Source organism: Nycticebus coucang, chromosome 4 (genome assembly GCF_027406575.1).
Source record: "Nycticebus coucang isolate mNycCou1 chromosome 4, mNycCou1.pri, whole genome shotgun sequence".
Taxonomy (NCBI): Eukaryota; Metazoa; Chordata; class Mammalia; order Primates; family Lorisidae; genus Nycticebus; species Nycticebus coucang.
In genome coordinates this window covers 87,279,184-87,303,290 of record NC_069783.1, presented here as the reverse complement: position 1 = coordinate 87,303,290, position 24,107 = coordinate 87,279,184, and the positions used below count along the sequence as shown (strand labels likewise).

Here is a 24,107-nt window from a genome sequence, read left to right as displayed (position 1 = left end):
AGCCTGGCTTCTCACCTGCTCGCCTTTGGTGTGGCTGGGGGAGGCGTAGGCCTCCGGGTAGTGCTGCCGCTCGAATGGGCACTCGAGGGGCTCAAGGTGATGCTGGCTGAAGGCGTCCGTGCGAAGGTGCTTTCGGGGCCCGCTGCTGCTGCTCTGAGAGTCGATGCTCAGCCGGCAGCTGTCCTGGTCACCTGGTGGCCCCAGGTGGGGAGAAAGCTTTCAGTGGACCCATCTACCCATCCCCCAGTCCAAAGTAGAGGACAAAATGTCACCTGGAGAAAGGGAAAGGACCAGACGCCTGGGTCCAAGGCCTTAACCAGCTGACAGAGCAGGTGACTTCAGGGAGGTTTTCAGAGCCCCTATAAAGTCCTGGGACATAGGGCATCTGCCCCTCAAAGCCTGAGCAAACTGCTCTTCCTCACCCCCATACTAGCCCCCTGTCCCCAACACTCACTGTCGTCCATTTTCCTCTTGCTGTCGCTGCCAGGCTGAGCGATCCCCAGGAGCCCGTTGATGGAGTAGGTTGAGCCCAGGGAATCTGACTGGGGTGACTCCGGGGGCGTGACTGCCGAGCTGGGGACTGTGTTGGGGTGAGAGGCAGAGGGTCAGGATGTGGGAGAGACACCTGTCATCGTCCCTGCTGCCACTGTGGAGGAGGTGTCAAGCCATTGCACGGACTGAGGCCTAAAGAGGCTGGAGGCCATGGGGAGTCTTGGAATCAGTGTCATCTGAAGGGCTCCCACCTCTCAGTGCCTCAGGAACTCTTCCCTGGGATCCAGGCCAGCTGTGTGTCCTGCGTGTATGTGGGTGTGTAGAAGTGGGTAGGAGTGCCCCGGGGCCCTAAGCACTCACTCAGCGTGTGTCCTGGGCTAAGAGACTTGGTGGCCACACAGCTGTCCATAGGGAGGTTGAATGGTTGCTGCACTTTGGTCCGGATGATTCTGATGGGAAGAGAAGAAAGGCCGTGAGAGAGAAGAGGAGGAGAGAGGACTCATGGCTGCCCCAGATCCAGTCACATCTTTGACACCCCACTCTGGTATTTCAAAGCACCTCAAACTCAGTCATCCTCATGCTCACATCTGGTCTTCTCCCATGTCCCCTTTTCATGATTGGTACCAACAATCACTCAAGGCAGAAATGCAAATGGGGCAAACATCTGCCTCCTTCTCTTCCCTTCTTAGCAAACCTGTCATTGAGTTCTGTGTCCTTGTAAACCTCACCTGTGTTGACCCCTCTCTGCATATCACTGTCAACACCTTAGCGCGTGCCACCACAAGCTTTCTCTCTCAAGGGTCACTCCCTGGCCCACCCTATCCACGCTTGACCCTTTGTAATTGGTTCCCTCAGCACAGTCAGATTGAACTTTCTGAAAGGCCAGTCAGCCATTTGCCAAGGGCTTCCCATTGCTCGTAGACTGAAGGCAAGAATATGTTACTCGGCCCCCAGCTCCTGCAGTGCAGCCCACTGACATGGCCAACCTCAGTCTACCTCATGCCCCTCTTCTCTCTATACTGGCTTTCTTTCAGCTTCCTGTGTAAGATTCTGTTAGCCACAGGGCCTTTGCATGTCCTGCCTGGGAGCTCTTTTTGGTCCTCTCATCTTGTTAACTTTTTCTCCTTATTTCTTACAGGAAACCTTTCATAACCTTCCTGAAGAAAGGCACCCTGTGCTAGTTCACACATCCTGATGTTCCTCTCTTTAGCAGGAATTATAGCTGCACTTTTATAGTGTTTTCTGTGGGTACTTGATTAGTGTTTGTGTTCTCATTAGACGATAAACTATGCAAAGATAGGAATGTGTGTCCAGTGCCTAGCATATGGTGAATGAGTGAATTATGTGTGAACAAATTAATGAAGAAATGAGTGTTAAGTAAATGACTGAGAGTGAATAATTGAAGGCCTAAACAAATGGGTGAATGCTTGAATTTGGCCAGGTTAGGGGTCTTGTGACTCATAAAAGAATCAATTCAAGAAGATTCTTTTATTGAATGAAAGAGGATGTGGTGTTTGAGGAAGGAAACTGTAGACAGCACAGTTTCTTGCCCTGAAGGCTGTTTTTTTAATCAGGTTTCATGGCCAGGGCTGGGAGGGTGCCCCACAGCATGGGATGGATGAGGGGTAGGGAGGTGTGATGCTGCCTGATGCAGGATCGGGATGCTCCCAGACTGATTCTTCAGTATGAGGCCCCTTCCCAGCCCTGGCTACACCCAAACTAGGCCCTTCTCTGGTCTTTTTTGGGATGCCCCCAATGCCCAGGGGCCCTAGCTGATTTCAGAGACTCACCTGTTAATGGAGCTGACGCTGGGTACAGTGTCATTGTCACAGACGCCCTCAGCCAGGAGCCGGTCTCGGATCTCCCACGCAAACATGGTAGGGTTCTGTCGCTTGTAGTCCCCAATCTTCTCCACTACCTTGGGGGTGGCCACCTTGGGCTTGGAGCCCCCTATCACTCCAGGCCGGATGCTACCAGTCTCGTAGTACCTACTCCAATAGAGAACCCCAAAGAATTACCCGATAAGCAGGTGGGGTCTTTGGGTGGGGACTCAGTCAGGGCTTCTCTGGCTCCTGAGGCTTTTGGTGAGGATTCTGGGGGTGAAATGTGCTCCTAAGGCTGGCCTCAAATACTTGATGTTCCAAGAACTGTCCATGTCTCTTGCTTGGATAGGCTCATGCTGCTGCCAAACCAGAACTGTCCATAAAGGCCTCACCTTGGCTCCTTTCCTTCCCTTTCCTCTGATCAGTCTGCTGTGCCCCAGCACCTGCAGAAAGTATCATATGGGGCACAAAAGACCCACCTTCTAAGAAAGGAAATCTTGGCATATATGCTGTATGAGAGATAGGTTCATGGTGGCAGTTGGCTACATCCAGCTTCTCTTGGCCAAACCATGACTGGTCAGGTATCCTCCTTGGCCACCTGGGAAGCCAGCTTCGGTCACTGGGGCTGCTCCTCTGTCTTTCTGGTTCACCTTTGCTCCTTGCTGTGTCCAAGCTTAAGCCATATCCCTTACCCCCTGGTTGGTGGTTTTCTACTAAGTTACATGGTTCAAGTTAAAACTGCTCCTTGTGGGCTCTGGGATGTCAGCCTATTAAGCTGAGTCTCCTCTTCCAGGGTCTCCACTCCTCCCCTCCTTCCAGCCCCCAGCTAGTGGCTTTGGCAGATCCATGGATATCCTCCCTTCCTTGTAGAAACTGTCTCTCTGCCATGAAAAATAATCTGGCTCTTTAAAACTCCATTCATTTGACAAGAGCTTGTGTCCCCTCTGGGACATACCACAACCCTCTCAGAAGTCCCCTCTCTGTACCACACTTTCCCCTAACACTTCAGGCAGGGAGCCAGGGCTTTTCATGGGTCAATGAATGGTCCAGGCAGGAATCCTGTTAAATCCACTATGATTCAGAGGAAGGGGACAGGTGCACGTACATGGAGCTGACTCAAAGCTCTGGCACAGTTACACTTCTGACAGAAGAGTCTCTCTAGACTGGAATATGTAGCCACATCAGCTCTGAGGCAGGCCTTTGTACCTCCAACCCCTGCCTGAACCTTTGGGTCAATGGTTCTCAACACTGGCTGAGGAGAATTAGAATCATCTGGCAGGAGGGGAGGCTTAGCAATATCCCCAAACTTGAGCTTATACCCTTAATTTAATCAATTCCTCTAATTTAATTGGTCTTGGTTAAAGCATAAATAATTTTTCTTTTTGATCAATGCTGTCCAAAGGATTCTCAGCCAGGGCTGAGAAACACTGTTCTGGGGCTTTGTAGGTCACTGGTTGCCACTCCTTAAAGTGTTTCCTGGACATCTCATAAGAACCACAGCATGCAGGCCTGGCCCCTGGTTAGGGTGATTCAGTAGGTCTGGCCAGGGGCCTAGGAATCTGCACTTCATCACACAACCCTGGTTCTTCTGCGATTTGGGAATTATAATTAAAGCAGCACAAACTTAGGCATCCTTCTGGCAGGGGTCAGAGAGACTCTTGGAGCCATGCCCGTCTGACTGTGTGTCCCCTCCCCATTGCTTTTATCTTCCTAGGTTGACTCAGCAGGGGGAGGACTTTTGTGGAAGATTCTTCTGCCTCAGGGGCAGAGAAATCTATAGCAAATGAGATGCGGAGCAAAGGAGAAGGGAGAGTGAGAAACTAAAGCAAGGTGAAATTGACAAACTAGGGAAAAATGGTGGAAAACAACAGATCATTGGATGGGAAGAGGCCCTGAAGTCCCTCCGCACACCTTGTTCAGGTCTTGGGAATAAAGCTGGACTTTGGGAGCAAATCCCCAGTCCCCGGGGCAGAAGGGAAAGTGGTCATGCTGCCACGAGTTCAGTGGAGAAGGCAAGCCCTGTAGTGGAAGTGGTGTGTGGTGAATTTCGTGCTTACCTGCCAAGGATCTTGCTGACACAGCCATGGCTGACGCGGAGCTGGCGAGAGATGTCACAGGGCCTCACACCTTGGTGGGCCAGGTCTACAATACGTTGGCGGACCACTTCCGGCAGAGGTCTGCCATTCACAAAGGCCCCTCCTAGCTGGTTCAGCCCTCCATGGCCTAAGGAGACAATATTCCCAGAGATCATTGTCAGGGGCCAGGCAGGAGGTTGGGGTGGGAATTAACCAAGAGTGTGGGGCTGTACATGTGTGTCTGTGATTGTGCACTCCACGGACAGGCTGTTGGGAACTCCCTCTGCATCCCTCCTAGTTCCCACTGCCAGGAAGGCTGGCACAAGTGGTATGTGATGTCAACCCCCCCACTGGCCATGTGATATGGGGGCTTTTCAGGGCAGCTAAGTCACCTTCAAACCCTCAGCTCTTCATTCCAAATAATCCACCTTTTTCTTCCCTCCCTCTGAGAAGTGTGTCCAGGGTTCAGGGTCTTTCTACACTGGCACTAAGCTTTGTGACCCTGGGGAACATCCCCTCTCCTCCCTGGGTTTCCTTTCCTTTTCTGCAAAATGAAGGCACAGGATAAAATCAGTGACTTTCAAATTGCTCTTTCTCTTCTTAAACCAGATTTTAAAACACAATTATATCCAGAAACATGAACATGAAAGAATAAAAGGAGAAATTTTTTGGTTGAGTTAGGGCAGAGTAAGCCCAGGCCCTGTCTGTGTGCTTGCTGCCTAAACCACCCCCCAGGTTTCTTCTCTCTCTGATAGGTGAGAGCACTATATATGGCTGGCAGGGACCTCACAGCACATGTGCCCTTGGATTGACCTGTGGGCTGCAGACAGTGTGCAGAACATGCACACACCATAGCTATATGTCCTTATTCCCTTAGCTGCTTTCCTGACTCAGCCACTGCCCTCTGGACCCAGACTGTGTTTCGTTCTGAGCCCAGCCAGCCAGCCAGCCCCACACGTATTAGTGTCTACTCTGTGCCAGGCACTGCTGAATAAGACAGATGGGATCCTTGCTTATTCCTCCTGGGGTTTATTATAGTGAGGATCCAGACCAGAAAACAGCAAATTAGCAAACCCTGTGACTACTTCTTGGACTGGGGACATGCAGAGGGCTATCGAAACCAATGGAGGGGACCCAGCCCTGGCTCAGGGAACCACAGATGGGTGCTTGGAGAAGTCTAAGCTGAGACTGAAGACAAAGAGGCGCTGTCCAAGTAAGGAAGAGAAGGGAGAAAGCTGATCCAGACAGTGGGAACAGCACATGCAAAGACTTAGAGGCAAGAAGGTGCTCGTCTGTTAGATTTACCAACATATTCAACTCTGTAAAGTCCTTAGATCCACATTGGGCTGATTTCAGGGCTGAGATCTCCTTTTGTGCCATGAGAATACTGGCGCTTAGTGTAAAACTGTCTGAGTTTAGTCAACTCTCTATGACTTGTCTGACTCATCTTACATGAGAAGCCAGGGTCCACCCAGAATTTAAGTCTCAGCTCAGGGCTACTTCCTGGGAGGAGCCTTGTTCTATGGCTAGTGCTGACCCCAGAGGCTTGCGATTGGTCCTGCAGTCTTGTGCTGAAGGTGCCGTGGTCTAGGCATGAAAGACATCTCTCCATGCCAAGATTTTAGTGATCTAGCTGGGAGGCTAGAGCCCTGGGGGTGGGAGCCAGAGGGAGCAGGCAGGCAAGAAGCAAGGACCAACATCAGGTCTTCTGTGAACCAGTTAAGGACTATTTATGGCGAGAGTGGGAAGTGCCTTTGCTGGGCACACAGTGCCCATTATCACCCACTGACTTAGCACATTCAGAACTGCCTTGCAATGTCTCCTCAGGGGCCCAGGCTGTTTTCAGCAGAACAGTCAATTTCCCTTAAAAACAAAAAAGGGCTGTGAGCCTCTGCCCCAGGCAGTAAATCAGGAGGAAAAGCCCACTGGCCAAACACCCAGCAAGAGGGACATGATGGCCCATCTTCCTGGTGGAGGCCACTGGGTGAACTTGGGCACAGCTTCTAGACAACTTGTCCAATGAGTGCTTCCACTAGGGCTGGAATGATGTCCGCAGGGGCTTTCAGCAGAGCCCAGATGGTGGGGAGAGCAGCCCCAGCCCCACTCCAGAACTGGTGCTGCTGGTCCTCGCTGGCCGTGCTGTCTTTTGTGGAGCATCTTCCTGTAGCCACCTGCCTCCTACTACTGCCATTGTTGCCTACCCTGCTTTTTTGGGTCCAGGCACTGAGCACAAGGGGGCACCAGACAGCCACCCAAACCCACAACGCCTAGCATGGTCCCACTTTTGTCCTTTTCCAGAACTTTCCCTGTTGTGTCCACTAAGGCATGTTTGTGCAAGGACCTCTACATCTGGAAGCGAGATTTCTTACAGGTGGGAACTCTTCACCCCTAGAAAGGCAGCAGATTTTTAAAAAATAAGCCTTTTGGGGTGATTTGAGTTGGGGAATTGCACTTTTTATTTTTTTTGAGACAGAGCCTCAAACTGTCACCCTGGGTAGAGTGCCGTGGCGTGGCATCACAGTTCACAGCAACCTCCAACTAACTCCTGGGCTCAAGCGATTCTCTTGCCTCCGCCTCCCAAATAGCTGAGACTATAGGCACCCTACACAACGACTGGCTATTTTTTGGTTGCAGCCGTCATTGTTGTTTGGCAGGCCTGGGCTCGATTTGAACTGGCCAGCTCAGGTGTATGTGGGTGGCGCCTTAGCTGCTTCAGCCACAGGCACAGAGCCTGCACTTTTTTTTTTTTTTTTAAAGTCTACTTTATTATCCTAAATATCTTGAAGAACTTACTCAGGTAGTTTCCTTAGAAATTCAAACCCTCAGAAACTCTCCCAGAAGGTTTTTACCATATAAGCAAGCAAACTGCAAGGAAAGATATAGTCACATTTCTGGGCCCCAAAATGTGAATTCTCTGAAGATTTATTTTATTTTAATGGCTTCTGAATAACTTTGTGTTACTGCAGAAAGAGCCTTGGGCCAGATTCTTGCCTTGACTCTATTTTAATCTTATTGTTTGAGAAAGTGGTTCCCCCCACCATGTTAGTGTTTTCATCTATTGAATGGAGCTTAACAAAACTTCTTGTTAAGGCCTAATGCTGACTTGAAATAAGATGGGGAATGAAGATGAAGATGTGTTTGGCTAGCTGAAAATCTTGATATAAATGTAAAGTTTTTCTAAATTGTAATATTCATGGTTGGATGTTGTAGCCTACACTTGGCCCTAGGACAAGGGTGGTGTTTCTCAAACTTGAGTGTTCATCAGAATCACCTGAAGGATTTGTTAAAACACAGCTGTCTGCTAAATACAATGCCCTGAGCTTCTTACTCAGCAGGTCTGGGATGAAATGGAGAATGTGTATTTCTAACAAGTTTCCAGACGGAGCTTCTGGATTACACATTGAGAACCCCTGGTTTAGCATAGGCAATGGCTGGTAAAGAAAATGTAAGAGAGAGAAAAAAAAATTCAAGAGAATAACTTTTTGTACCAGCCCTCCACCCCCACCTGCCATTCAACCTTCTCTAAAGAATAATAATTATTGTGAGTATATTATGGTTTTTCTTTTCCTTCAATTCAATACATGTTTATTAAGTGTCTTTCATGACTTAAGCACAAAGTATTGGGGATATAACTTTAAATGAGACAGGAATTCTAGTCTTCAAGGAGCTTAAAACCGTTTGGGATATACAATCAGATAAATGAGAAATCGCCATGTTAAGGAAGACGTGTCCTGAACACGGGAAGCTCATAAGTGGTCAGAGGGAGGCCGTAGGGAGGAAGAACCAGGTGAAGAACTTTCCACTGGATAAAACTCCATGCATGAGTCCATGCATAAAGTCTTGGTGTGTTCAAAAAATTGAAAGACATTTACTATGGCTATATACAGGCAAGAAGGAATTTGTTAAAAGGGTGCTGGCTGCAGAGATGGGCCCCTATGGTTTGAGGTTTTGAGCTGAGTTCCTGCAATGGAAGGTCTTTTGTCTTCCCTGTGTCCGGTGTGGGGGAGTGGACTCCTGTGGGTGAGTCACCACCAGACACCCAGAGGTGGGTACAGGCTTCCTTCCTGTACTGCAGAGGGCTGGGCGCCCACTGGGCTGACCACCTTACTATACCACTGTGGACAGAGTGGCCTTGAGGCCGGAAGAAATGAGTAGGAGCCCCCTGGTTGGGCAGGAGGTGAGGGATGGAGGGCATAGGTGTGACCCAGGAAGAGGTTTGAAGCTTCATAAGCAAAGGTTCTTTGAATGGAGGATTGTGGGTGGGGAGGGATGGGTGTGGAGGAGGATGACAAGATCAACTGGCTGGCTGCAGGCAGGTTTTTGAGAATGAAGGTGCACAAGCTTTTTTAGGGTCAGAGAGGACACATCTTACCGGAAAGGACTTTGAAGCTCCACAAAGCTCTCCGTGAAGCTTCCTGTCTAGAAATGTTTCCTTTGGAAAAGAGAATATTTGGGGAGGTCTTAGGACTTTCTTTGATAATTTCTTCACCCTTCTAGATTTCTGAGGCATAGAGAAGGTCAAAGGAAAGGAGAAAGGCTCATTGCCCACAGTGATATCCAGACAGTCCCTTAGGATGTGGGGATACTTCCCCTGTGCCCATAGTCCTTCACACAAGGCCCTGCCATAGCACTGACTGTATTGGAGATTCCTTTACAAGTTACTCAAGGGTATATGGGTTTGTCTTTGTCTACCAAGTGTATGACACAAAGTTTAATTAGTGCTTTAGTATATACATGGACAGAAAAATGCTTTACATTTTGATGGTTGTCACATAGATTCCAGGATCCCCCATTATGGAATCCCCACATTCCATAGTCCAATGTTTTCTTCTTTTACTGTCTGCTTGACCCTTGGAGCTCTGCCCAGTGCTAATGATTCAATGTGTTGTTCTGCTAAAATTTCCATGTAACTACCTGGAGATGTTTGCTTTAGTCCCAAAGAGTTTGAATCTTGGCAGGGCTATAGTGAGAAGTGCGGTAACCACTGTAGGATGCCCTTGAAATCATGCTAGACCTACTCTCCTTCCACGAAGGAACAGCCTTGCCCATGCTAATCAGTCTCTGCGATGCTTTCTGGTGGTTTCTCTTCCCGGCTAGCCTGCTGGATAACAACTGCTCCTGCTATTAGCCCCACCTTGCTGGGGCCTTATGCTTGCCCTCCTCAGGGAAGCCAGGCAGAGGGATGGTAGCTAGGTAAAGCTGCCACTTGGGTCTGTCATTGACCCCTCACTCTCTGCCTGGGCTGGAACCCTCCCATTTCTTCTATATTATCTACCTCTTTCTTTCTTCTAGGTCCTTCCCCTGGATCTACAAATGCAATTAAATTTATGTATGCTACCTTCCCAGCAAACAAATAAATAAAAGCCTGCAAAATCATTTCTCTTTTGACTGTGAGAGTCTTTTTTTAAAAATTGGTTTCATCCCAATTTCTCAAAGTCATCATACTTACAGTTCCTATTTCTTCCATTTCCTCCTTTCCCATTCAGCATTCAACTCATGCTGCTCTGCCCGTGTTCAGACACTGGGGGTGGATGCTGTGCATGGATGGTGAGGGGAGGGGGCCATCCTCTCCTTTGTGAAGAGGCTCCCGTGACAGTGCTTTCTCCTGGTTGCCTATCTCTTCACCTAGGTTTTTTGTTTCTCTTTGATAAGGTTCTTGTCCCTCCTTTGCTCCATGACAGCCCATTTTCCCTGGATCCTCTCCCATCCTGGTGTCTCTCTCCCGCTTCATGGCCATCCTTGGCAGTCCCCCCACTCTCATTATTGAACCTACTGCCTATGTCCTGATGGCAGCAGGGGCATCCAGATGGATCCAGCAGGTTTTCCCCTCAACTTTTATATCCAACTTTTATGGAAAGAAGTGATAAGGAGGTAGAAGGAAGCTTCTCCTCCAGTGTTGCCTTCGTTGGTATCAACACCAGCTGCCATGAGGGCTCAGGGCCTTCCCTTCCGCTTCACCTCAAGCCATCTGCCACCACCTGCCACCACCCACCACTACGTATTCTGTGCTGCACCGTCTTGCTCTTCTGCATGTCCTTGGAACTACCTGGAGCTTTGTCTTGCCCTCTTATTTAGTTAAGGCCTGCTTATGCTGTAGAGCTCAACACTATGTCACTTCTGCAGGCAGCTTTGTTTGATACTGCCGAGTAGGTTTGGGTCTCTACTTAGATGTTCTCTTAATATTCTTTATCTTTTGCATGGAATTCATCGGATTGCAGCATTGAGTGTGACTGATTTTTGAAAAATTTGGTTAAAAATGAGAGAAAAAAGTTTCATAGTCAAAGGAAGAATTTGGCAGCAGGGGATGGGGATGTAGGGAGTCATGGTAGATGCATTTAAAGGCATTTGTAGTTTAGTTTTACAGAGTTTAGTTTTACATTTCTCTGCATGATTATGTGTATAAATAATGACTATCTCTTCCATGAAGATGGAAATCTCCATGAAGATAAGACTGCTTCTGTTTGTTCATTATTAAAATTCTATTAGATGTTCGTTCAATAAATACATGCCACACGAATTAATTAACAGGCTTTAGCTTCTTCCATATTTGCATATGGAATACTCACAAGACTATGTCATTTTTACCTCCTAAATATTTACCTGACCACTACCTTCTTAACTCTTCCTAGAATTCAAACATCCACACATTCATTCATCTATTAGACGTATCTTGTATATGCCTGTTATGTACCAAGAACTTTAGTAGAACTGATTCCCACCTTCCAGTTCAGGGACAGGTAGTGTAGGGGCAGATAAACATTTAAAAAATAAACAAACAAATGAATGTAAATTACTAATTGGGATGAGTGCTAAGAAGGACACAACAGGGTGTAGTGTTAAAGAATTATGGGTTGGGGGTAAGAAAGAGAATTAGTTCAAGGTGATCAGGAGGATTTCTCTACATGGCATATAGTCTGAGTGGAAGGTGAACAGGTGTTAACTAGTCACCTAGGCTAACTAGTCTTCTCACTCAACCTTACCAAAGTGGCCCTTTGGTATGCAGCTGGGGAACTAAACTCAAGACCAGCCATGTCACTTTTATGTTTAAGAATCTTTGTGAGGCTTGGCACCATCTCTGTCATGCTTAAGTCCAATCTACTAAATCAAGTGGGCAGTGCCCACCACTATCTGGCCCTGCCTTTGCTCTGTAGTCACATTTATTACCTGTCTGAACCTTGAACCTGTCCTTGCCGCACAGAATTGCTGTTCTTCATTAACAGCGTCAAAATCCTCCCCTATGTCCTTGTTTGTGTGCCCTTCATGCCTAGAGTGCCTTTCATCACCTTCTTCTGACTGATTTCTACTCATCCTTTAAGAGGTAGCTCAGGAAGCTCCCTCCTACAGAAAGCCTTTCATGGCATTTCCTGCCTGCTCTCATTCATCCTTTCTTTTAAATAAGCTAGGATGTAATCTCTACTACTACATTTAGCAGAATATAAGTGTCTATTTATTGGCATGTCCTCTGCATAGAGGAATGTTTGCCCTTTGGAGGAATATACAGCTTCTTTATCTCTGATACTCTAACATCTGGATCATGCTTGATGCATAGTAGGTACCCAGTAAGTGCTGACTGAAGAGAAGGGAAGAAAGGAAGGAAGGTTGGAAGCAAAGGGGAGGGAATGACAGAGGAAGGGTAAAGAGAGGGAGGCAGATCCTCAAAAACTTTAGTGAAGCCCACACATTCTTTGTCATAAACAAAACTTGGTCTTCCATAGACACCTATTAATAGAAATGCGTTGTTTGAAGAAGAGGGGTCTAGCTGTCAAAGTCCAGGAAAAGACAGATTTGCCCTGCTTCTGAAAGAGTTGGGAAATGAATGCAGAGGCCTTCTTGCTGGCTTTTACATCAAGCCTTTGACATCACCATTAAAGCTCCACACGTTTGTGAGGAGCTTTCCAGTGGGATGTGGCACGGTGTTCCTCAGGAGCCCTCTGGGGGATGGGTACTATTTTGTAATTTACACCAATGAGAAACTATCAACAACTCAGGTCTTTTCTGAGCCATGAAGCCTTTTTCTTCTGGGCCTGTCCATAGAGGCTCTATAGAGAATGATGGGCAGTGGCTTACTCAGATTCTGTTGGGAAGAATTCAAATGCATTGAAGAACCATGAGAGACAGCTCAAGCTAAGGAGGACAGTGGAATGGATTGGCAACAAAAGCTATCCCTCCCGAGAACTCAGACATCCCAGACTCAGAGACCTACTTGAGGAGAAGTTTCTGGCTCAGGGCTGCATGGACAGTGCTGCCCCTTTATGTCTGTACGGGTCAAGTCAGTAAAAAGAAATTAGTTCCCAGCTCTCATTAACAAGGAGCTCAAGACCAATTGTATCTTGGAATCCTGTTCCTCAGACATCTTCAGGCACCAAGCACTTATCAGTCTGGGCCCAGTCAGAAGGAACAGAAACCTGTTCCTAGGTATTTCAACAGAGGGGCTTTAATATAGGGGACTGGTTGTCTGGGTGTTGAAGGGCTGTAAGTGCACAAAGGAAGCACTGCAGCAACCCTGAGATCGTAGCTGCTGCCCTAGGGCTGCAGGAAGCAAAGGGAAGAGGCTGGAGTTCTTCAGAACCTAAATGGTTGGAGAAAAGGTCTGTGGAGCAGGGATTTGGATCTCTGAGGTGTGGCACTGCCCAGCTGTTGCTGGGAGGCATTGCTACTGCTAAGGCAATGGTGACAAGAACCACATACAACAAAAAAGAAGTCCCTCTATCATCCTCCAGTCTGCTACCTGCTATGTGGCTCATGTATCAGCTCCTCAAAGAAGTCCAAACTGAGAGGCAGTTTTCAAATCTGTCCTCTTGCCCTGATGAGTGGGTGAGGTTCATATGTCCATTTATTTTCATTCTCTGAAGCTGTGTAAGGTAGAGATTCAGAAACCTCTGCTTCACTTCTAGCCATGATCTCAGCATGAGCCTTGGCTCTCTTTGCCTTTCCTCCTAGAAGTGCTGTGAGATCTAAATAACAAGATGCACGTATAGCAATTGACAAGGGGCCTGGGCCTCAGAAGACCCCTCCCGACCCTCCCACGATGTGTTCACTATTACCACAACCTCCAGGACCACCACCACGTCCATGCCAGGCACTGCTCCAGGTTCCAGGGACAAAGGAGGATCAGGCAGAAATGTCTCACCCTGTTGAAGGTTATGATTTTATGGGAAGGTTCTTTCTGTGATATTTCCCAATTTAATTAGCTTATTTCTTAGCAAATAACAAAGCTCTCCACCCATCTGCCCCTCTTCTTGCCTAGATCAATTTCTGTTCTCACTCATCTAAGATCCTTAGTAATGAGAAAAGGGCAGGACTCTGGGATGCCCTGAGGGGCAAAAAATAATCCTGGCTCTTTCTTCCCCTCCTGGAGCCCATGACTAGGCCATTATCATCCAATCCTGGCCTTTTTCTATTGCTGTGCTCTTCTGGTGTAGGGCTCTGGTGGGCAGCTATTTCCTTTATGCATCTCAAGAGGACCCCAGGGTGTGAGGCCGTGAGGACCAGCTCTGGCTCCTTGTCTCTATACTCTGAGGCTCTGGCAAATTTAAGAGAGTTTCCCAGAACCATAAGAATGTTGGCTTCCTTGGATGCTCTTTCCTTAGATCATGCCAGAGGGGAGCTGGAAAGGGAAGGCTTAGCACTAGTCTTTAACCCCAGGGGAGAGAGAGGGCTGGGTGATGGCAGAGGGATGGAGACAAAGGATGGATAAAGAGCCAGGAAAGAACCAAATTTGGCTGGTATATCACCAATGTTGGACCTAAAAGTGAAGGAAAGGAGGAAGGAAGGAAGGGCTCTCTTCAGTATTTAGGTCCTTTCACCAGTTAGTCAATGCATAGGAATAAGACTTTTAGCCAGTATTATGGGATGTACTTATTCTTGAGGCAAACCAAGCAGTATAAATGCTTCTTTTCCCTTTTCATAATATCCCTTTGTGGTAGGAAGCACACTATCCCCATTTTACAGATGAGAAGGTCAGGAGCAGAGACAGCATGTAACTGGCCTCAGGCTGTACCCTCACAAAGGGGCAGGCCTGAGACTCCAGCTTCTGGCCATCCTCTCTTGGCACCTGCTGCCAGCAGCGTAGCATTTCAGGGACAGCCAGACCCTTCCCTCAGAGCAATGCCACCTGCTAAGTGTGGGAACTTTCCAAAGCCCACTTCGAAATCATCTCCAGGTTTTCATTTTGTTGGGACCTAATTTTTCCAACTTTGATTTTCTCTGGTCAGAGAATGAACCTCATTTCTTTATATTTTCCTTCCTCCTTCCATATGGGTTGCTTCTCTTCTGCTCTCCTTGTTTACATCCATCTCCATCTCCCTTCTGCTCAGTCTTTTGCGCCCTGGGCTTTTATTTCTGTCCTTAGCCTGTCCAGGTGCCTCGCTCTCTTTCTCCTCCCCGGGGCTCTTCCCAGCTCTTCACCCTGTCCCTTCCTGTGGAGGGTAGCCTACTCCTAGGCCACCTCTCCCCTGCCGGTTCACCCTAGTCCTCCCTCTCTCTCTTTCCCCTGACTGGCTCCTTGGCCATCCCCCTTGCCTGCATAATCTTTATTGCCTGCATGACTGCTCAGGTTCTTTATCCCATCTTCCCCTCAAAGGCATTCGCAGTTCGGCTGTTATTCTTGTATTAGCATTGAACCCATTAAAGCTAATTTGTTTGCCCTAATCTCCATTTATTTTTCCCTAGTTGATATTAGATTTCCCTTTCTATTGCTCCAGCATGATTTTCTCTTTGTCTTCCTAATGGTCTACCCCCCTCTCTCTTCCTCTATTAATCTGGTTGGCTTCACTGTGTGGTTTCCAGGCCTTTCTCCACCTCCCCCAGTCCTTAGATTAACCCTATCACCTCCCTCCAAGGAAGGGCTTCAGCATGTGGATTTCTAGGATGGAGCTGCTACAAATGTCAATAGACCTCAAAGCTCCCTGAGAAAAGTATTGCTTTTCCTGAAGTCAGTCTGGAGGCTTCAGGAACACAGGGGCCACAGAGATGGAGGCAAATTAGACACACAGAGGCCACTCTGGACTGAAGGTCCCAGGCCCAAGAAGCTCTGGGTAGGGTTGCCTTTGGGGCTTTCTCAAAGATTTCTGGAGGCCTCTGCAAGCTTTCTGAGATCCTATAAATGGAATCAGTAGGCCAACCAGCAAAAGGACCACTTTCGTCCTCTGCCTAAGACTGGGCACTATTTCCCAAGCCGAAGACACTCTCCCTCCTTTCCTGAAACAGTGAAGCTCCTTTCCTCTGGATGTGGCTTGGATGTGGCTCATCCAGGCTCTGCACTCTGGCCTTCACGTACCCAGGGAGAGAAGCCTCCCAGGAACAGCGCTCAGGAACCTTCTCCATGCTCCCTCTGACCTCCCCATGCCTTGCTCTCTCTCTAATTCTCATTGTCAAGGCTCAGGTCCAGATGCTTACTCCTTGAGGGCAGGTGCAGATCTTACCTACCTGCTCACAGGCACAGCCCAAGTGGAGCAGTCATTCCCGCCCTGCTGCGCCCTGAGTTCAGCAACTCCCCACCTCAGCTCTGTTAGGTCAGAATCTTTTGGCACAGTGTCCCTGAATCTGCCTTTTTAAGAAACTCACTATTAACTCCCCAAAGTTTATATCCACTCTGTGGATGTCAGTAAATATATATTGAAAGCAATAATTTATTAATTAAACATGAACTTCCAGTCAGGGCTGTGAATGGAGTTTCCCAGTGCTCCCTGAAGGTTTACTAGAGGTCATCATTCCCACCTCTTTCCTGCTAGGCTAGATACCTGCAGACTCCTGGGGCAGTGGAAGGACCCTCGAGGCTGCAGTAGAAGGGCCGGGGCCTCTGCATTTAGTGGCGGGAGGCACTGCGAGGCAGATGTGCTGGCACCTGCCGAATACACATTTAGACGCTCAGCATCGGCACAAATCTCTGTTCTACACCCTCCACTGCTCCTGGGGTCAGAGGCCTATGGCTATTAATGCTTTTTATAAAAAAAAAAAAAAAGGTTGATATTAAAGCAATTTTCAGTTCATTAGATTTCAAATCAGTGAGCATCCACTCTATGTCTAAAAATACTCCAGGCTGTGTGTGGGGAGATGGTTTCTGACTAGAAGAAAAGTCCTTGCCCTTGAGAAACTTACACACTCATAGCCCAACATGTCACAGAACCTTAAAGTTTTTCAATCCTTTCTCCTGCCCTGTCTCTTTCGATGCTGTCTACAAGCAGCCTCATGGAATACCATGGGTACGTGTGTACGTGTCTGTGTGAGTGCGTGTGTCTGTGTGAGTGTCTGAGTTTGTGGTGGGGAGGTGGGTGGACCGTAGATGACTCAGGTCCCAATGACACACAGTAGAAGGTACTCCTGGGTTCCAAAGCATGAAGTCACCATGTTTTAAATGTGGGCTTAGTGGGCACTGATTTAAAAATCACCCACAGATGAGTTAGGAGGGCAATAGAGAGGTGACTAGAAGGGCCCCTACTGGGGACAGGGACCCATGAGAGTGGGGAGGAGGGGACGGCAGCTGTACTGGCATGACTGCAGTGACTGCAGGGCCAGAGGGCAAGGGGATCCCCAATATGGTGAAGTCACACAAGGACTCTTCTGTCACCCAGAGGCTTGGACTGAATGACTTCTAAAGGTTTCCTTCTCACTCTGAGACTCTCCCTTCTGAGATCTTAACCAAGTTAGGACCTGACTGACTGGCTCAGGGAAAAGGCAGTTGGGTGGGGTGGGTTAGCCCGAATTAGAGGCACAGTTAAAAAGATTTTTTTTGTGTGTGTGTGTGTGTGTGTAGAGAGAGACGCGCTAGAGAGAGAGACATGCATGGCCCTCGGAGTGGCAGCCAGAAGGGGCCTGGCCATCCTGAAGAGCAAAGCAGTTGAGAACGAAGAAGCACTGTGCTGTTGAATAACACATGGGAACCAAATCTGTGACAAAATCCTGCATGTGTGGTTTCCACACCTGTCAACAGTATAGCAAAGGAATTATCTACTCTAGAAGTCACCCTCACCCCTGCAGCAGGAAAGGGGAGGGCACAGAGGGGGACAGGCACAGCCTGCAGATTGTGTTTTAAGGGAAAGAAATAAGATCCTGAGAATCCGGAGGCCAAGGTTCTGCCCACTTTGGGAGGGCACCAGTCTACACCTCAATTTCCTTGCCTGGTCCGATGGAAGCAGCTGATCCTCCCAGATCTAATAACTGCAATTCCAAGACTGCTGTCATTCCAAGGAACACAGGTCAGAACCCCAAGAGGAGGATGCAGAGAAAGCTCTCTGAGGAAACATTGCAGCAAACTACAAGGGTGACGCTGAGGCCACCCGAAGAAGATGTGTCCACCCCTGCAGGCTGCCACATGGCCTGTGTGGTGACGGATGGGTTACTTCAGCTATTGAGGGGGCATATGTCTGGTATCTACGGAGTGGCAGAGCTGTGGGGGCACTTCTTAGAGTGTCTCCAGCTGGGAAAGGGAGGCAATCTGTCTCATGTCACAGACTTACTTCATGGCAGAACCAAGACTGAACTTCAGTGTTCTGACCAGCTTTATCCCAAGAGCCCCTTGGGGATCTCAGTGCCATCTTGGTTGAGGCCATCACGGGGCAGAAGAGAAAAAGAGCATGGTGGGGATTATGCAGACTCTGTTCTGAAACATGAGCCACCCTGAAAGATTTTGGTTTCTCTTATCAGCTTGTTTACTTGTCATTTTTATTTTCTTAAGTGTACAACCTAGACTTGAAGCTCTCTTTTGGGGTTCTGGTTTTAAGAGGTGGAGTCCCCTCCTCTGCAGGAGCAATGGGAAAGGCTCTGGAAGGTGAGTGTTAGCTTCTCCACTGCTCTGTCAGTCCCAAACCAGGGACTGTGCACCCATGAGGCCAGGGCTGGGCCAGATCAGCAACACGCAGCACTCAGGCTTTTACGAGTTTGTGTCTTCCCAACCCTCCAACTCATATGTCAAAGTCCTAACCTTATTTGGAAACAGGGTCTTTGCAGATGATCAAGTTTGTATGAGGTCATCAGGTGGGCCCTAATCCATATGACTGTGTCCTTGTGAAAGGGGGAAATATGGACACACACACACAGGGTGGGGGGTGGGAGGAGAGGAGAGCAAGTCCTTTCCTCTTAGAGGGGAGAATGCCACTTGGAGATTGGAATTATCCTGCCATAAGCCAAAGAACACTAAATATCGTCTGCCACCCACCAAAGCTAGAAGAAAGAAAGGCATGAATGGATTTTCTCTCTGTCTTAGGAGAAACTAATGTGCTGACACACTGGTCTGACACTTCTGGCCTTCAGAGCTGGGAGATAATAAATTTCTGTTGTGTAAGCCACCCCTTTTGTGGTACTTTGTCACAGCAGCTCTAGCAAACGAATGCCCAGATTGACAGGGCTCTGACCTGGAGTTGGCCACTCTCCCAGGAGGCCGGGAGGTACATTCCCTCCAGTTCCCTCCACAGGGTGCCTCAGAATAAGGCAGGATTCAGCTAGGCAGGCAGAGGGGAACACTTTCTGACATCTGACCCTCCCTAAGTGCACCTTAACATCACTATTCTCCCTGCAGCATCCCATTCTCTGGCCTTGATCCTCGCATCACATGGCAATTATTTTTCTTTAATAGAAGTCCATCAACATATCAGCACAGCAGGGCCTATTACTCTTGCCATGCCAGGCTGGCTTCCCCTCAGTCTACCAGGACCTCTAGACTCTCTCCTTCTTTCAAGAACTTTCTAATGTTGGATCCCATCTAAAGGTTGGTCACATACTCATTAACTCCACAGGACCCTTTCAAAGTGCTTTTAGATAAGTAATTCTTACGTTTAGTTCAACAGATACCCAGTGTGCCCTGGTTGCATCAGGGATGGATTTTCACGACAAACCATGAGGGATATGGGGCTGGCACTATGTCCCCTTTTATGGATAAAGACACCATATTGGAGGGTTAAGTGGCTTATGCACAGTCACCTAGGGGCAGACTTGAGAACACATCTAGTCTAATCCCCTCCCATCTACGGCCAGATGAGAATTCTGTGCAAGGAGGGGCATCCAGGGGAAGGGCTGTGTCCCCACTGTGCTGGCATGAAAGACCCCATGTGGGAAAAACCCCTGGTGGATCTCAGCTAGGCCAGCCAGCTCTAGATCAGAGTTTCTCAAATGCTGATCCACAAAAGAATTCCTGGGAGCTTGTGAAGGGTACGGAATCCAAGGCTTCACTTTTGCTAACAGAATTTCAGAAGCTTCTAATGCAAAAATAGAGACCACTCTTGAGAAACACTTCTCTGAAACCAAGAAAAAAAGAAAAGAAGAAAGGAAGGGGAGGTAGAGAAGAAAAGAAATGAAAAGAAAGAGCCTTTCATTCAACAAATATTTATGAAGCACCTAGTATCTGTGTACCGTGTGCTAGCTTTTATTTGTATAGCTTTTATTATTCCCAGTCTAGAGGAATGACAAGAATCTTGCAATCTTTGGTCCTCACAGATGCTTTCATCTTAGATCTGACTTATCACCCTGCCAAGCAGACACCCAGCATCCCAGGAAGGTCTCCTGTTGGTTTAGGACTTCCCAGGCCTGCCTGGGTTTATTATGGTCAGTGGCCACTGCTGCCCAACATGGCTACCTTGCCTTCAAGCATAGGCAGATTCTGTGCCAACAAGACATCCTCAGGACCAAACAGGTGTCCCACTGGGGTAGCTCTGGCATCAATGACTGCATCAGGTTCCCTAAAAGAAGGTATTCCTCATTTTCTCAGTCCCTTAGTTGCCAATTACAAGGAAAATAGATTTTCCTAAAACAATGTGTTGGTGGGGAGAAGGCAAGTCAGAAAGTAATTATAGCAACAACATCAAGGGGAAAGATCAGGTGTACTTCTTGTTGGGAAAACTTCATGTATAAAACTCAAATGTGCGAGTTAAGTCAATCCAAAACATGTTATTGGAGAATTTGGTGAAAACTACCAACACAGACATCTGTGGAGTCCCCAGTCCATATAGGATTTTGTGTGAGGTGCTGGGGTCATAGAAGGACCTGGAAGAGTTCTTGTTTTCATCTAGCTCAGAGGCAGGATGTCACCGTAAGAAGTGAAATGACACTCCTATGTTGGTAATGGGTACTGAATGCCAAGGGAGGGGAAGAGGGTAGGTGCCATGGAAGTCAGAATAAAGGGTCACTAAAGGGTCTCATGAAAGAGATGGAGCTTGAGCAGAGCTTTGTCAAAGGGGTGGGGGTGGTGATGGGGTTGCAGGCAGCTGGCACTAAGTGGGCCAAGGCACAGAGACTAGAATGCACCCGGTGTGTTTTGGAAACAATGACTAGTTGGCTGGAACATGGGTTTGCATACAGAAATAGTGGGAATTTGAGTTAGGGAGGTGGGCTAGAGACTTCTTGGATTGTAACCCGGCATTCTGCCTGAAAATGCTCGTTAATGATTGGATGAAAAGGAAGTGCAAGCAGGAATCTAAGATTATTTTGGAAAATCACCAGGCTAAGTTCCTCTGGAACAGAGCCAGAAGAGGAGAGAAATCAGAACACTTTGATAAAGTGAATAATCTCGCTATCACCGATTATTGCCACAGCTATTCCATTTAATACAAACACCACGAAGCCCAAAGAGGACAGAGGCAGTAGTTATGTGGCTCTGGCAAGAGAGCCAGAAAGAATACAAAAATTGCTGACAACAGAAGTGTGAGGGCAAGCCAGGTGAGGATGGAAGTTTCCTACACAATTGAGTAAAATGCCCTAAAACATGTATGCTGAGTGCACTCGACTCAGGCACCCTGACAGCAGGTTGGAATTCACACCAAAGCCTGGCTTCCCTTGTCAGAGCCCCCACGCAGGGCTGAATTCCGTCTGTCTTTCCACTGCTGTCTCCTTCACACAGGGCTGACTGTTGGTCCCTGGAAGCTGCCCACACTCCTGGGACTCCCCACCTCTGCAGGGGCTTGCCCCTGCCTCCTGCCCTACCCAGCCGAGGCCCAGTGCATCCTCCCCCTCGTTCAGCATTTTGTGTCTATCTGCATTGAAGCCTTTGCTTTCCCTCTTCGATTGTGGTTTGATGTAAGCATTCCAAATTGTATATAAAATCAGCACATTGTACCCCATAAATGCATTGATGTACATAGTTATGATTTAATAATAACAAAGCAAGTCCAGCTTGCTTCTCTCTCACTTGAGGGTGTCAGCATGAAGGCAGAGGCACGAGCTCTTGAGTTCTGTAGCCCCAAACTGCCATACTGAAGGGCTCGGTAGACATTTACTTACTGAATTGACTATCAGGTCATAATGCTATTTGAAATAATTTGGAGTTAAAATTTGTGTGGCCAGAGGTTGCATGATTGGGTAAGGGCACATCATAAAAGCTAGGGGTAAATGGGCATGCCAGGGGTTTGGAGTGAGAGATTTGCACGGGGCACTGCCAGGCACTAGAGGCAACAAGGCCGAAGTGCTAGGCAGAGAGAGAAGGGGCACAGTGTTCTTTTTTAGTAGCTGGAGCAAAACCTGATGTGATTCGGCCACAGAGTGCAGGCTGAGCACCCACTCAGAAGAGAAACTGGCCGGGGGAGGGAGAGAGGTTCAGCAAAGGACAGTGGAGGCTGGGACTAAAAGCCTTCCGACAACGGGCCAAGAAGTCTTTGCATCTGAGGAGACAAAAGAAATCATGATTTCTATGGCTGGCTGTGATGGAAACTTCAAGGGTCTTCATGGGGCAGTCCCAAGGAGGGGGATCATGCTCCAGCTGTGCTCCCAGGATACTGAGTAACGAACAGGTGACCCTGCTTGCAGTAGCCCACCTTTTCTCTGTGTGTCCCTACTCTTCCACAAAGCACCTGGGCCCTCAAATGACCAACACACACGTGCCATGCCATGTACCAGGGAAGAAGGGAGCTTTGTCAGGAAAGTGAAGGTGGGAGGAGGTGCCGAGATGCGGCTCCTTTCTTTGGATAGTGACTGCACATTCTCCATGACTGCAATGCTGGGGACGCCTTCTGACCAAAGGAGGTGCATTAATCTCAGCATGTCACAGAATGAGGGAGCCATTGCCACTATGTGGACATCAGGCGAGTCCAGCCTCACATCAGCACCAGCTGTTCTGACACTCGTCAGCACCTGGAGCACCCAGAAGGTCACAGTGTTCTGCAAACACCACCACCAAGTAGTCTGCTTGACTTCTCAGAAATCACAATGCGCTGCTAATTGAATCCTAGATCCTACGGAAAAGATGAGGTAGTGGCCATTAAACCAAAAATGTACACCTTAAACTGGAAGGTTTTATCCATAAATGTCCTCTTTCCTGCCACTGTTGTTCAATTTTAGTTTATCAGTAAGCACCTCTGTCCACCCTACAGAGAAACATTGTTTGAGAGTCACTGATTTATGAAAGTTAGACAAATATTGGTGGATCGCATGTACAAAGCAGTCATGATGACACCATATTGTATAGGGCCATGTGGGTGCTGCAACAAGCTTGGTATTGTGCATGAAATTGTTCCTGTTCATGTTTTTCCTTTAGGTCTTAGTGAACAGGAGCCAAGGGCCTCAAGGGACAGAGTGCTGGAATTCTGAGCAGGGACAAGACCTTAGAGAGTGTATTCTCACATCCTGAGCCAAGGACCGACCTGTGTCAGTCCTCAGCCGCCTGCCCTCAGCACTTCACCATCGGGCACCAAGAAGTCAATTCTGAAATGGATAATCCCTGCTGCTACTGCTGCTGCCTACTTTTGGTAGTGCTGTTCCCATCTGGCAGGAGCCATCATAAACTCTAGGAATGGAGCAGTGCTAGGGAGTTCCCCTGGGCCTTATGTGAAAGTAAGGGAGGCTGGGCCCAAAGGTCTCTACAGGACTCCTATGACCAATCATATCATGTAACTTCATGGGGGTGGTTGGGGAGCTTGGAGGGGGTCATAGCTAGACACTATGTCTGTTCCTCTATTCAGACATCAAGCTATAGGTTGCAAAGACACAGAGGTCACAGGTCAGTTTCCTCATGCTTAAATGGACCCACAGCACAGAGTCGATTCCCTGGATAACTCAGGCCCCACTTCCCAGCCACATCCATTATTATCACTTCCTCCTTAACAAAGGTGGATTCATCCAGGACTCATTAATTATACCTGTAATTTTGAAGCTGCATCTCTCTGAGAATAAGGTCTCTCTTTTTATCATCCACAGACCTGCAGCTGTCTTCTGCATGACATATGAACATTGTAAAGGCTCACTCCTTAGTGTGTTCATGAAACTGAGAGGGTTATGACATGCATGTATCTGTGAGGACTGCCAGGTGTGGATGGGTGTGGGAGTAACCAGGTATTTGAGTGTATCATATGCAGAGAACTAGAGTGAAGACAGCCAGGCATCCAGGCTACAGAGTCTCAGGAGCATTTGCTCTCAAGCCTGCCTTTGCATGAGCCTAAGAGGACAGCTTCCTTAAATTTTGCACCCTGGGCACCTTCATGCCTCACCCAGGCCTGGCTGTGTACATGTGTGTGTCTCTGTGCTTGCATGTGAGTTGTGTGTATACCTGTGCACACATTTGAGTGTGTGTGTGGGAGCTGTCCCTGGGCTTCCCAGTCTCCATCAGCAGGTGAGAAAGGTCCCTTCTTCTCATTCCCCTGGGTCCTGCTTACTCAGAATGGGCCAAAGTCAGTATTCTCTCAGCTTGAGTCAGGCCTCACTTCTACCCTTAACATACTCTGGAAGGCACCTTGGGGTCATGGAGAAAGCCTTGGAGATGAGATACAGTCCCTACTCGGGACTGTAGTATCTGAGGCAA

General features: G+C 48.1%; 1 protein-coding gene across 5 annotated transcripts in view; it reads right to left on the bottom strand.

Moving 5' to 3' along the window:
• The window catches only part of PAX8 (paired box 8), a 61,780-nt gene that overhangs the window by 26,294 nt on the left and 11,379 nt on the right, over positions 1 to 24,107 (bottom strand). For 3 of the 5 annotated variants that reach the window (XM_053588525.1, XM_053588528.1, XM_053588526.1), the window contains 5 exons: positions 4,373 to 4,538; positions 2,283 to 2,483; positions 853 to 941; positions 455 to 580; positions 16 to 191 (listed from right to left, as the gene is read on the bottom strand). In XM_053588525.1, coding sequence (XP_053444500.1) covers positions 16 to 191; positions 455 to 580; positions 853 to 941; positions 2,283 to 2,483; positions 4,373 to 4,538 — 758 coding nt within the window. The remainder of the gene's footprint in view (positions 1 to 15; positions 192 to 454; positions 581 to 852; positions 942 to 2,282; positions 2,484 to 4,372; positions 4,539 to 24,107) is intronic. The other 2 variants (XM_053588527.1, XM_053588529.1) reach the window with 1 other exon arrangement.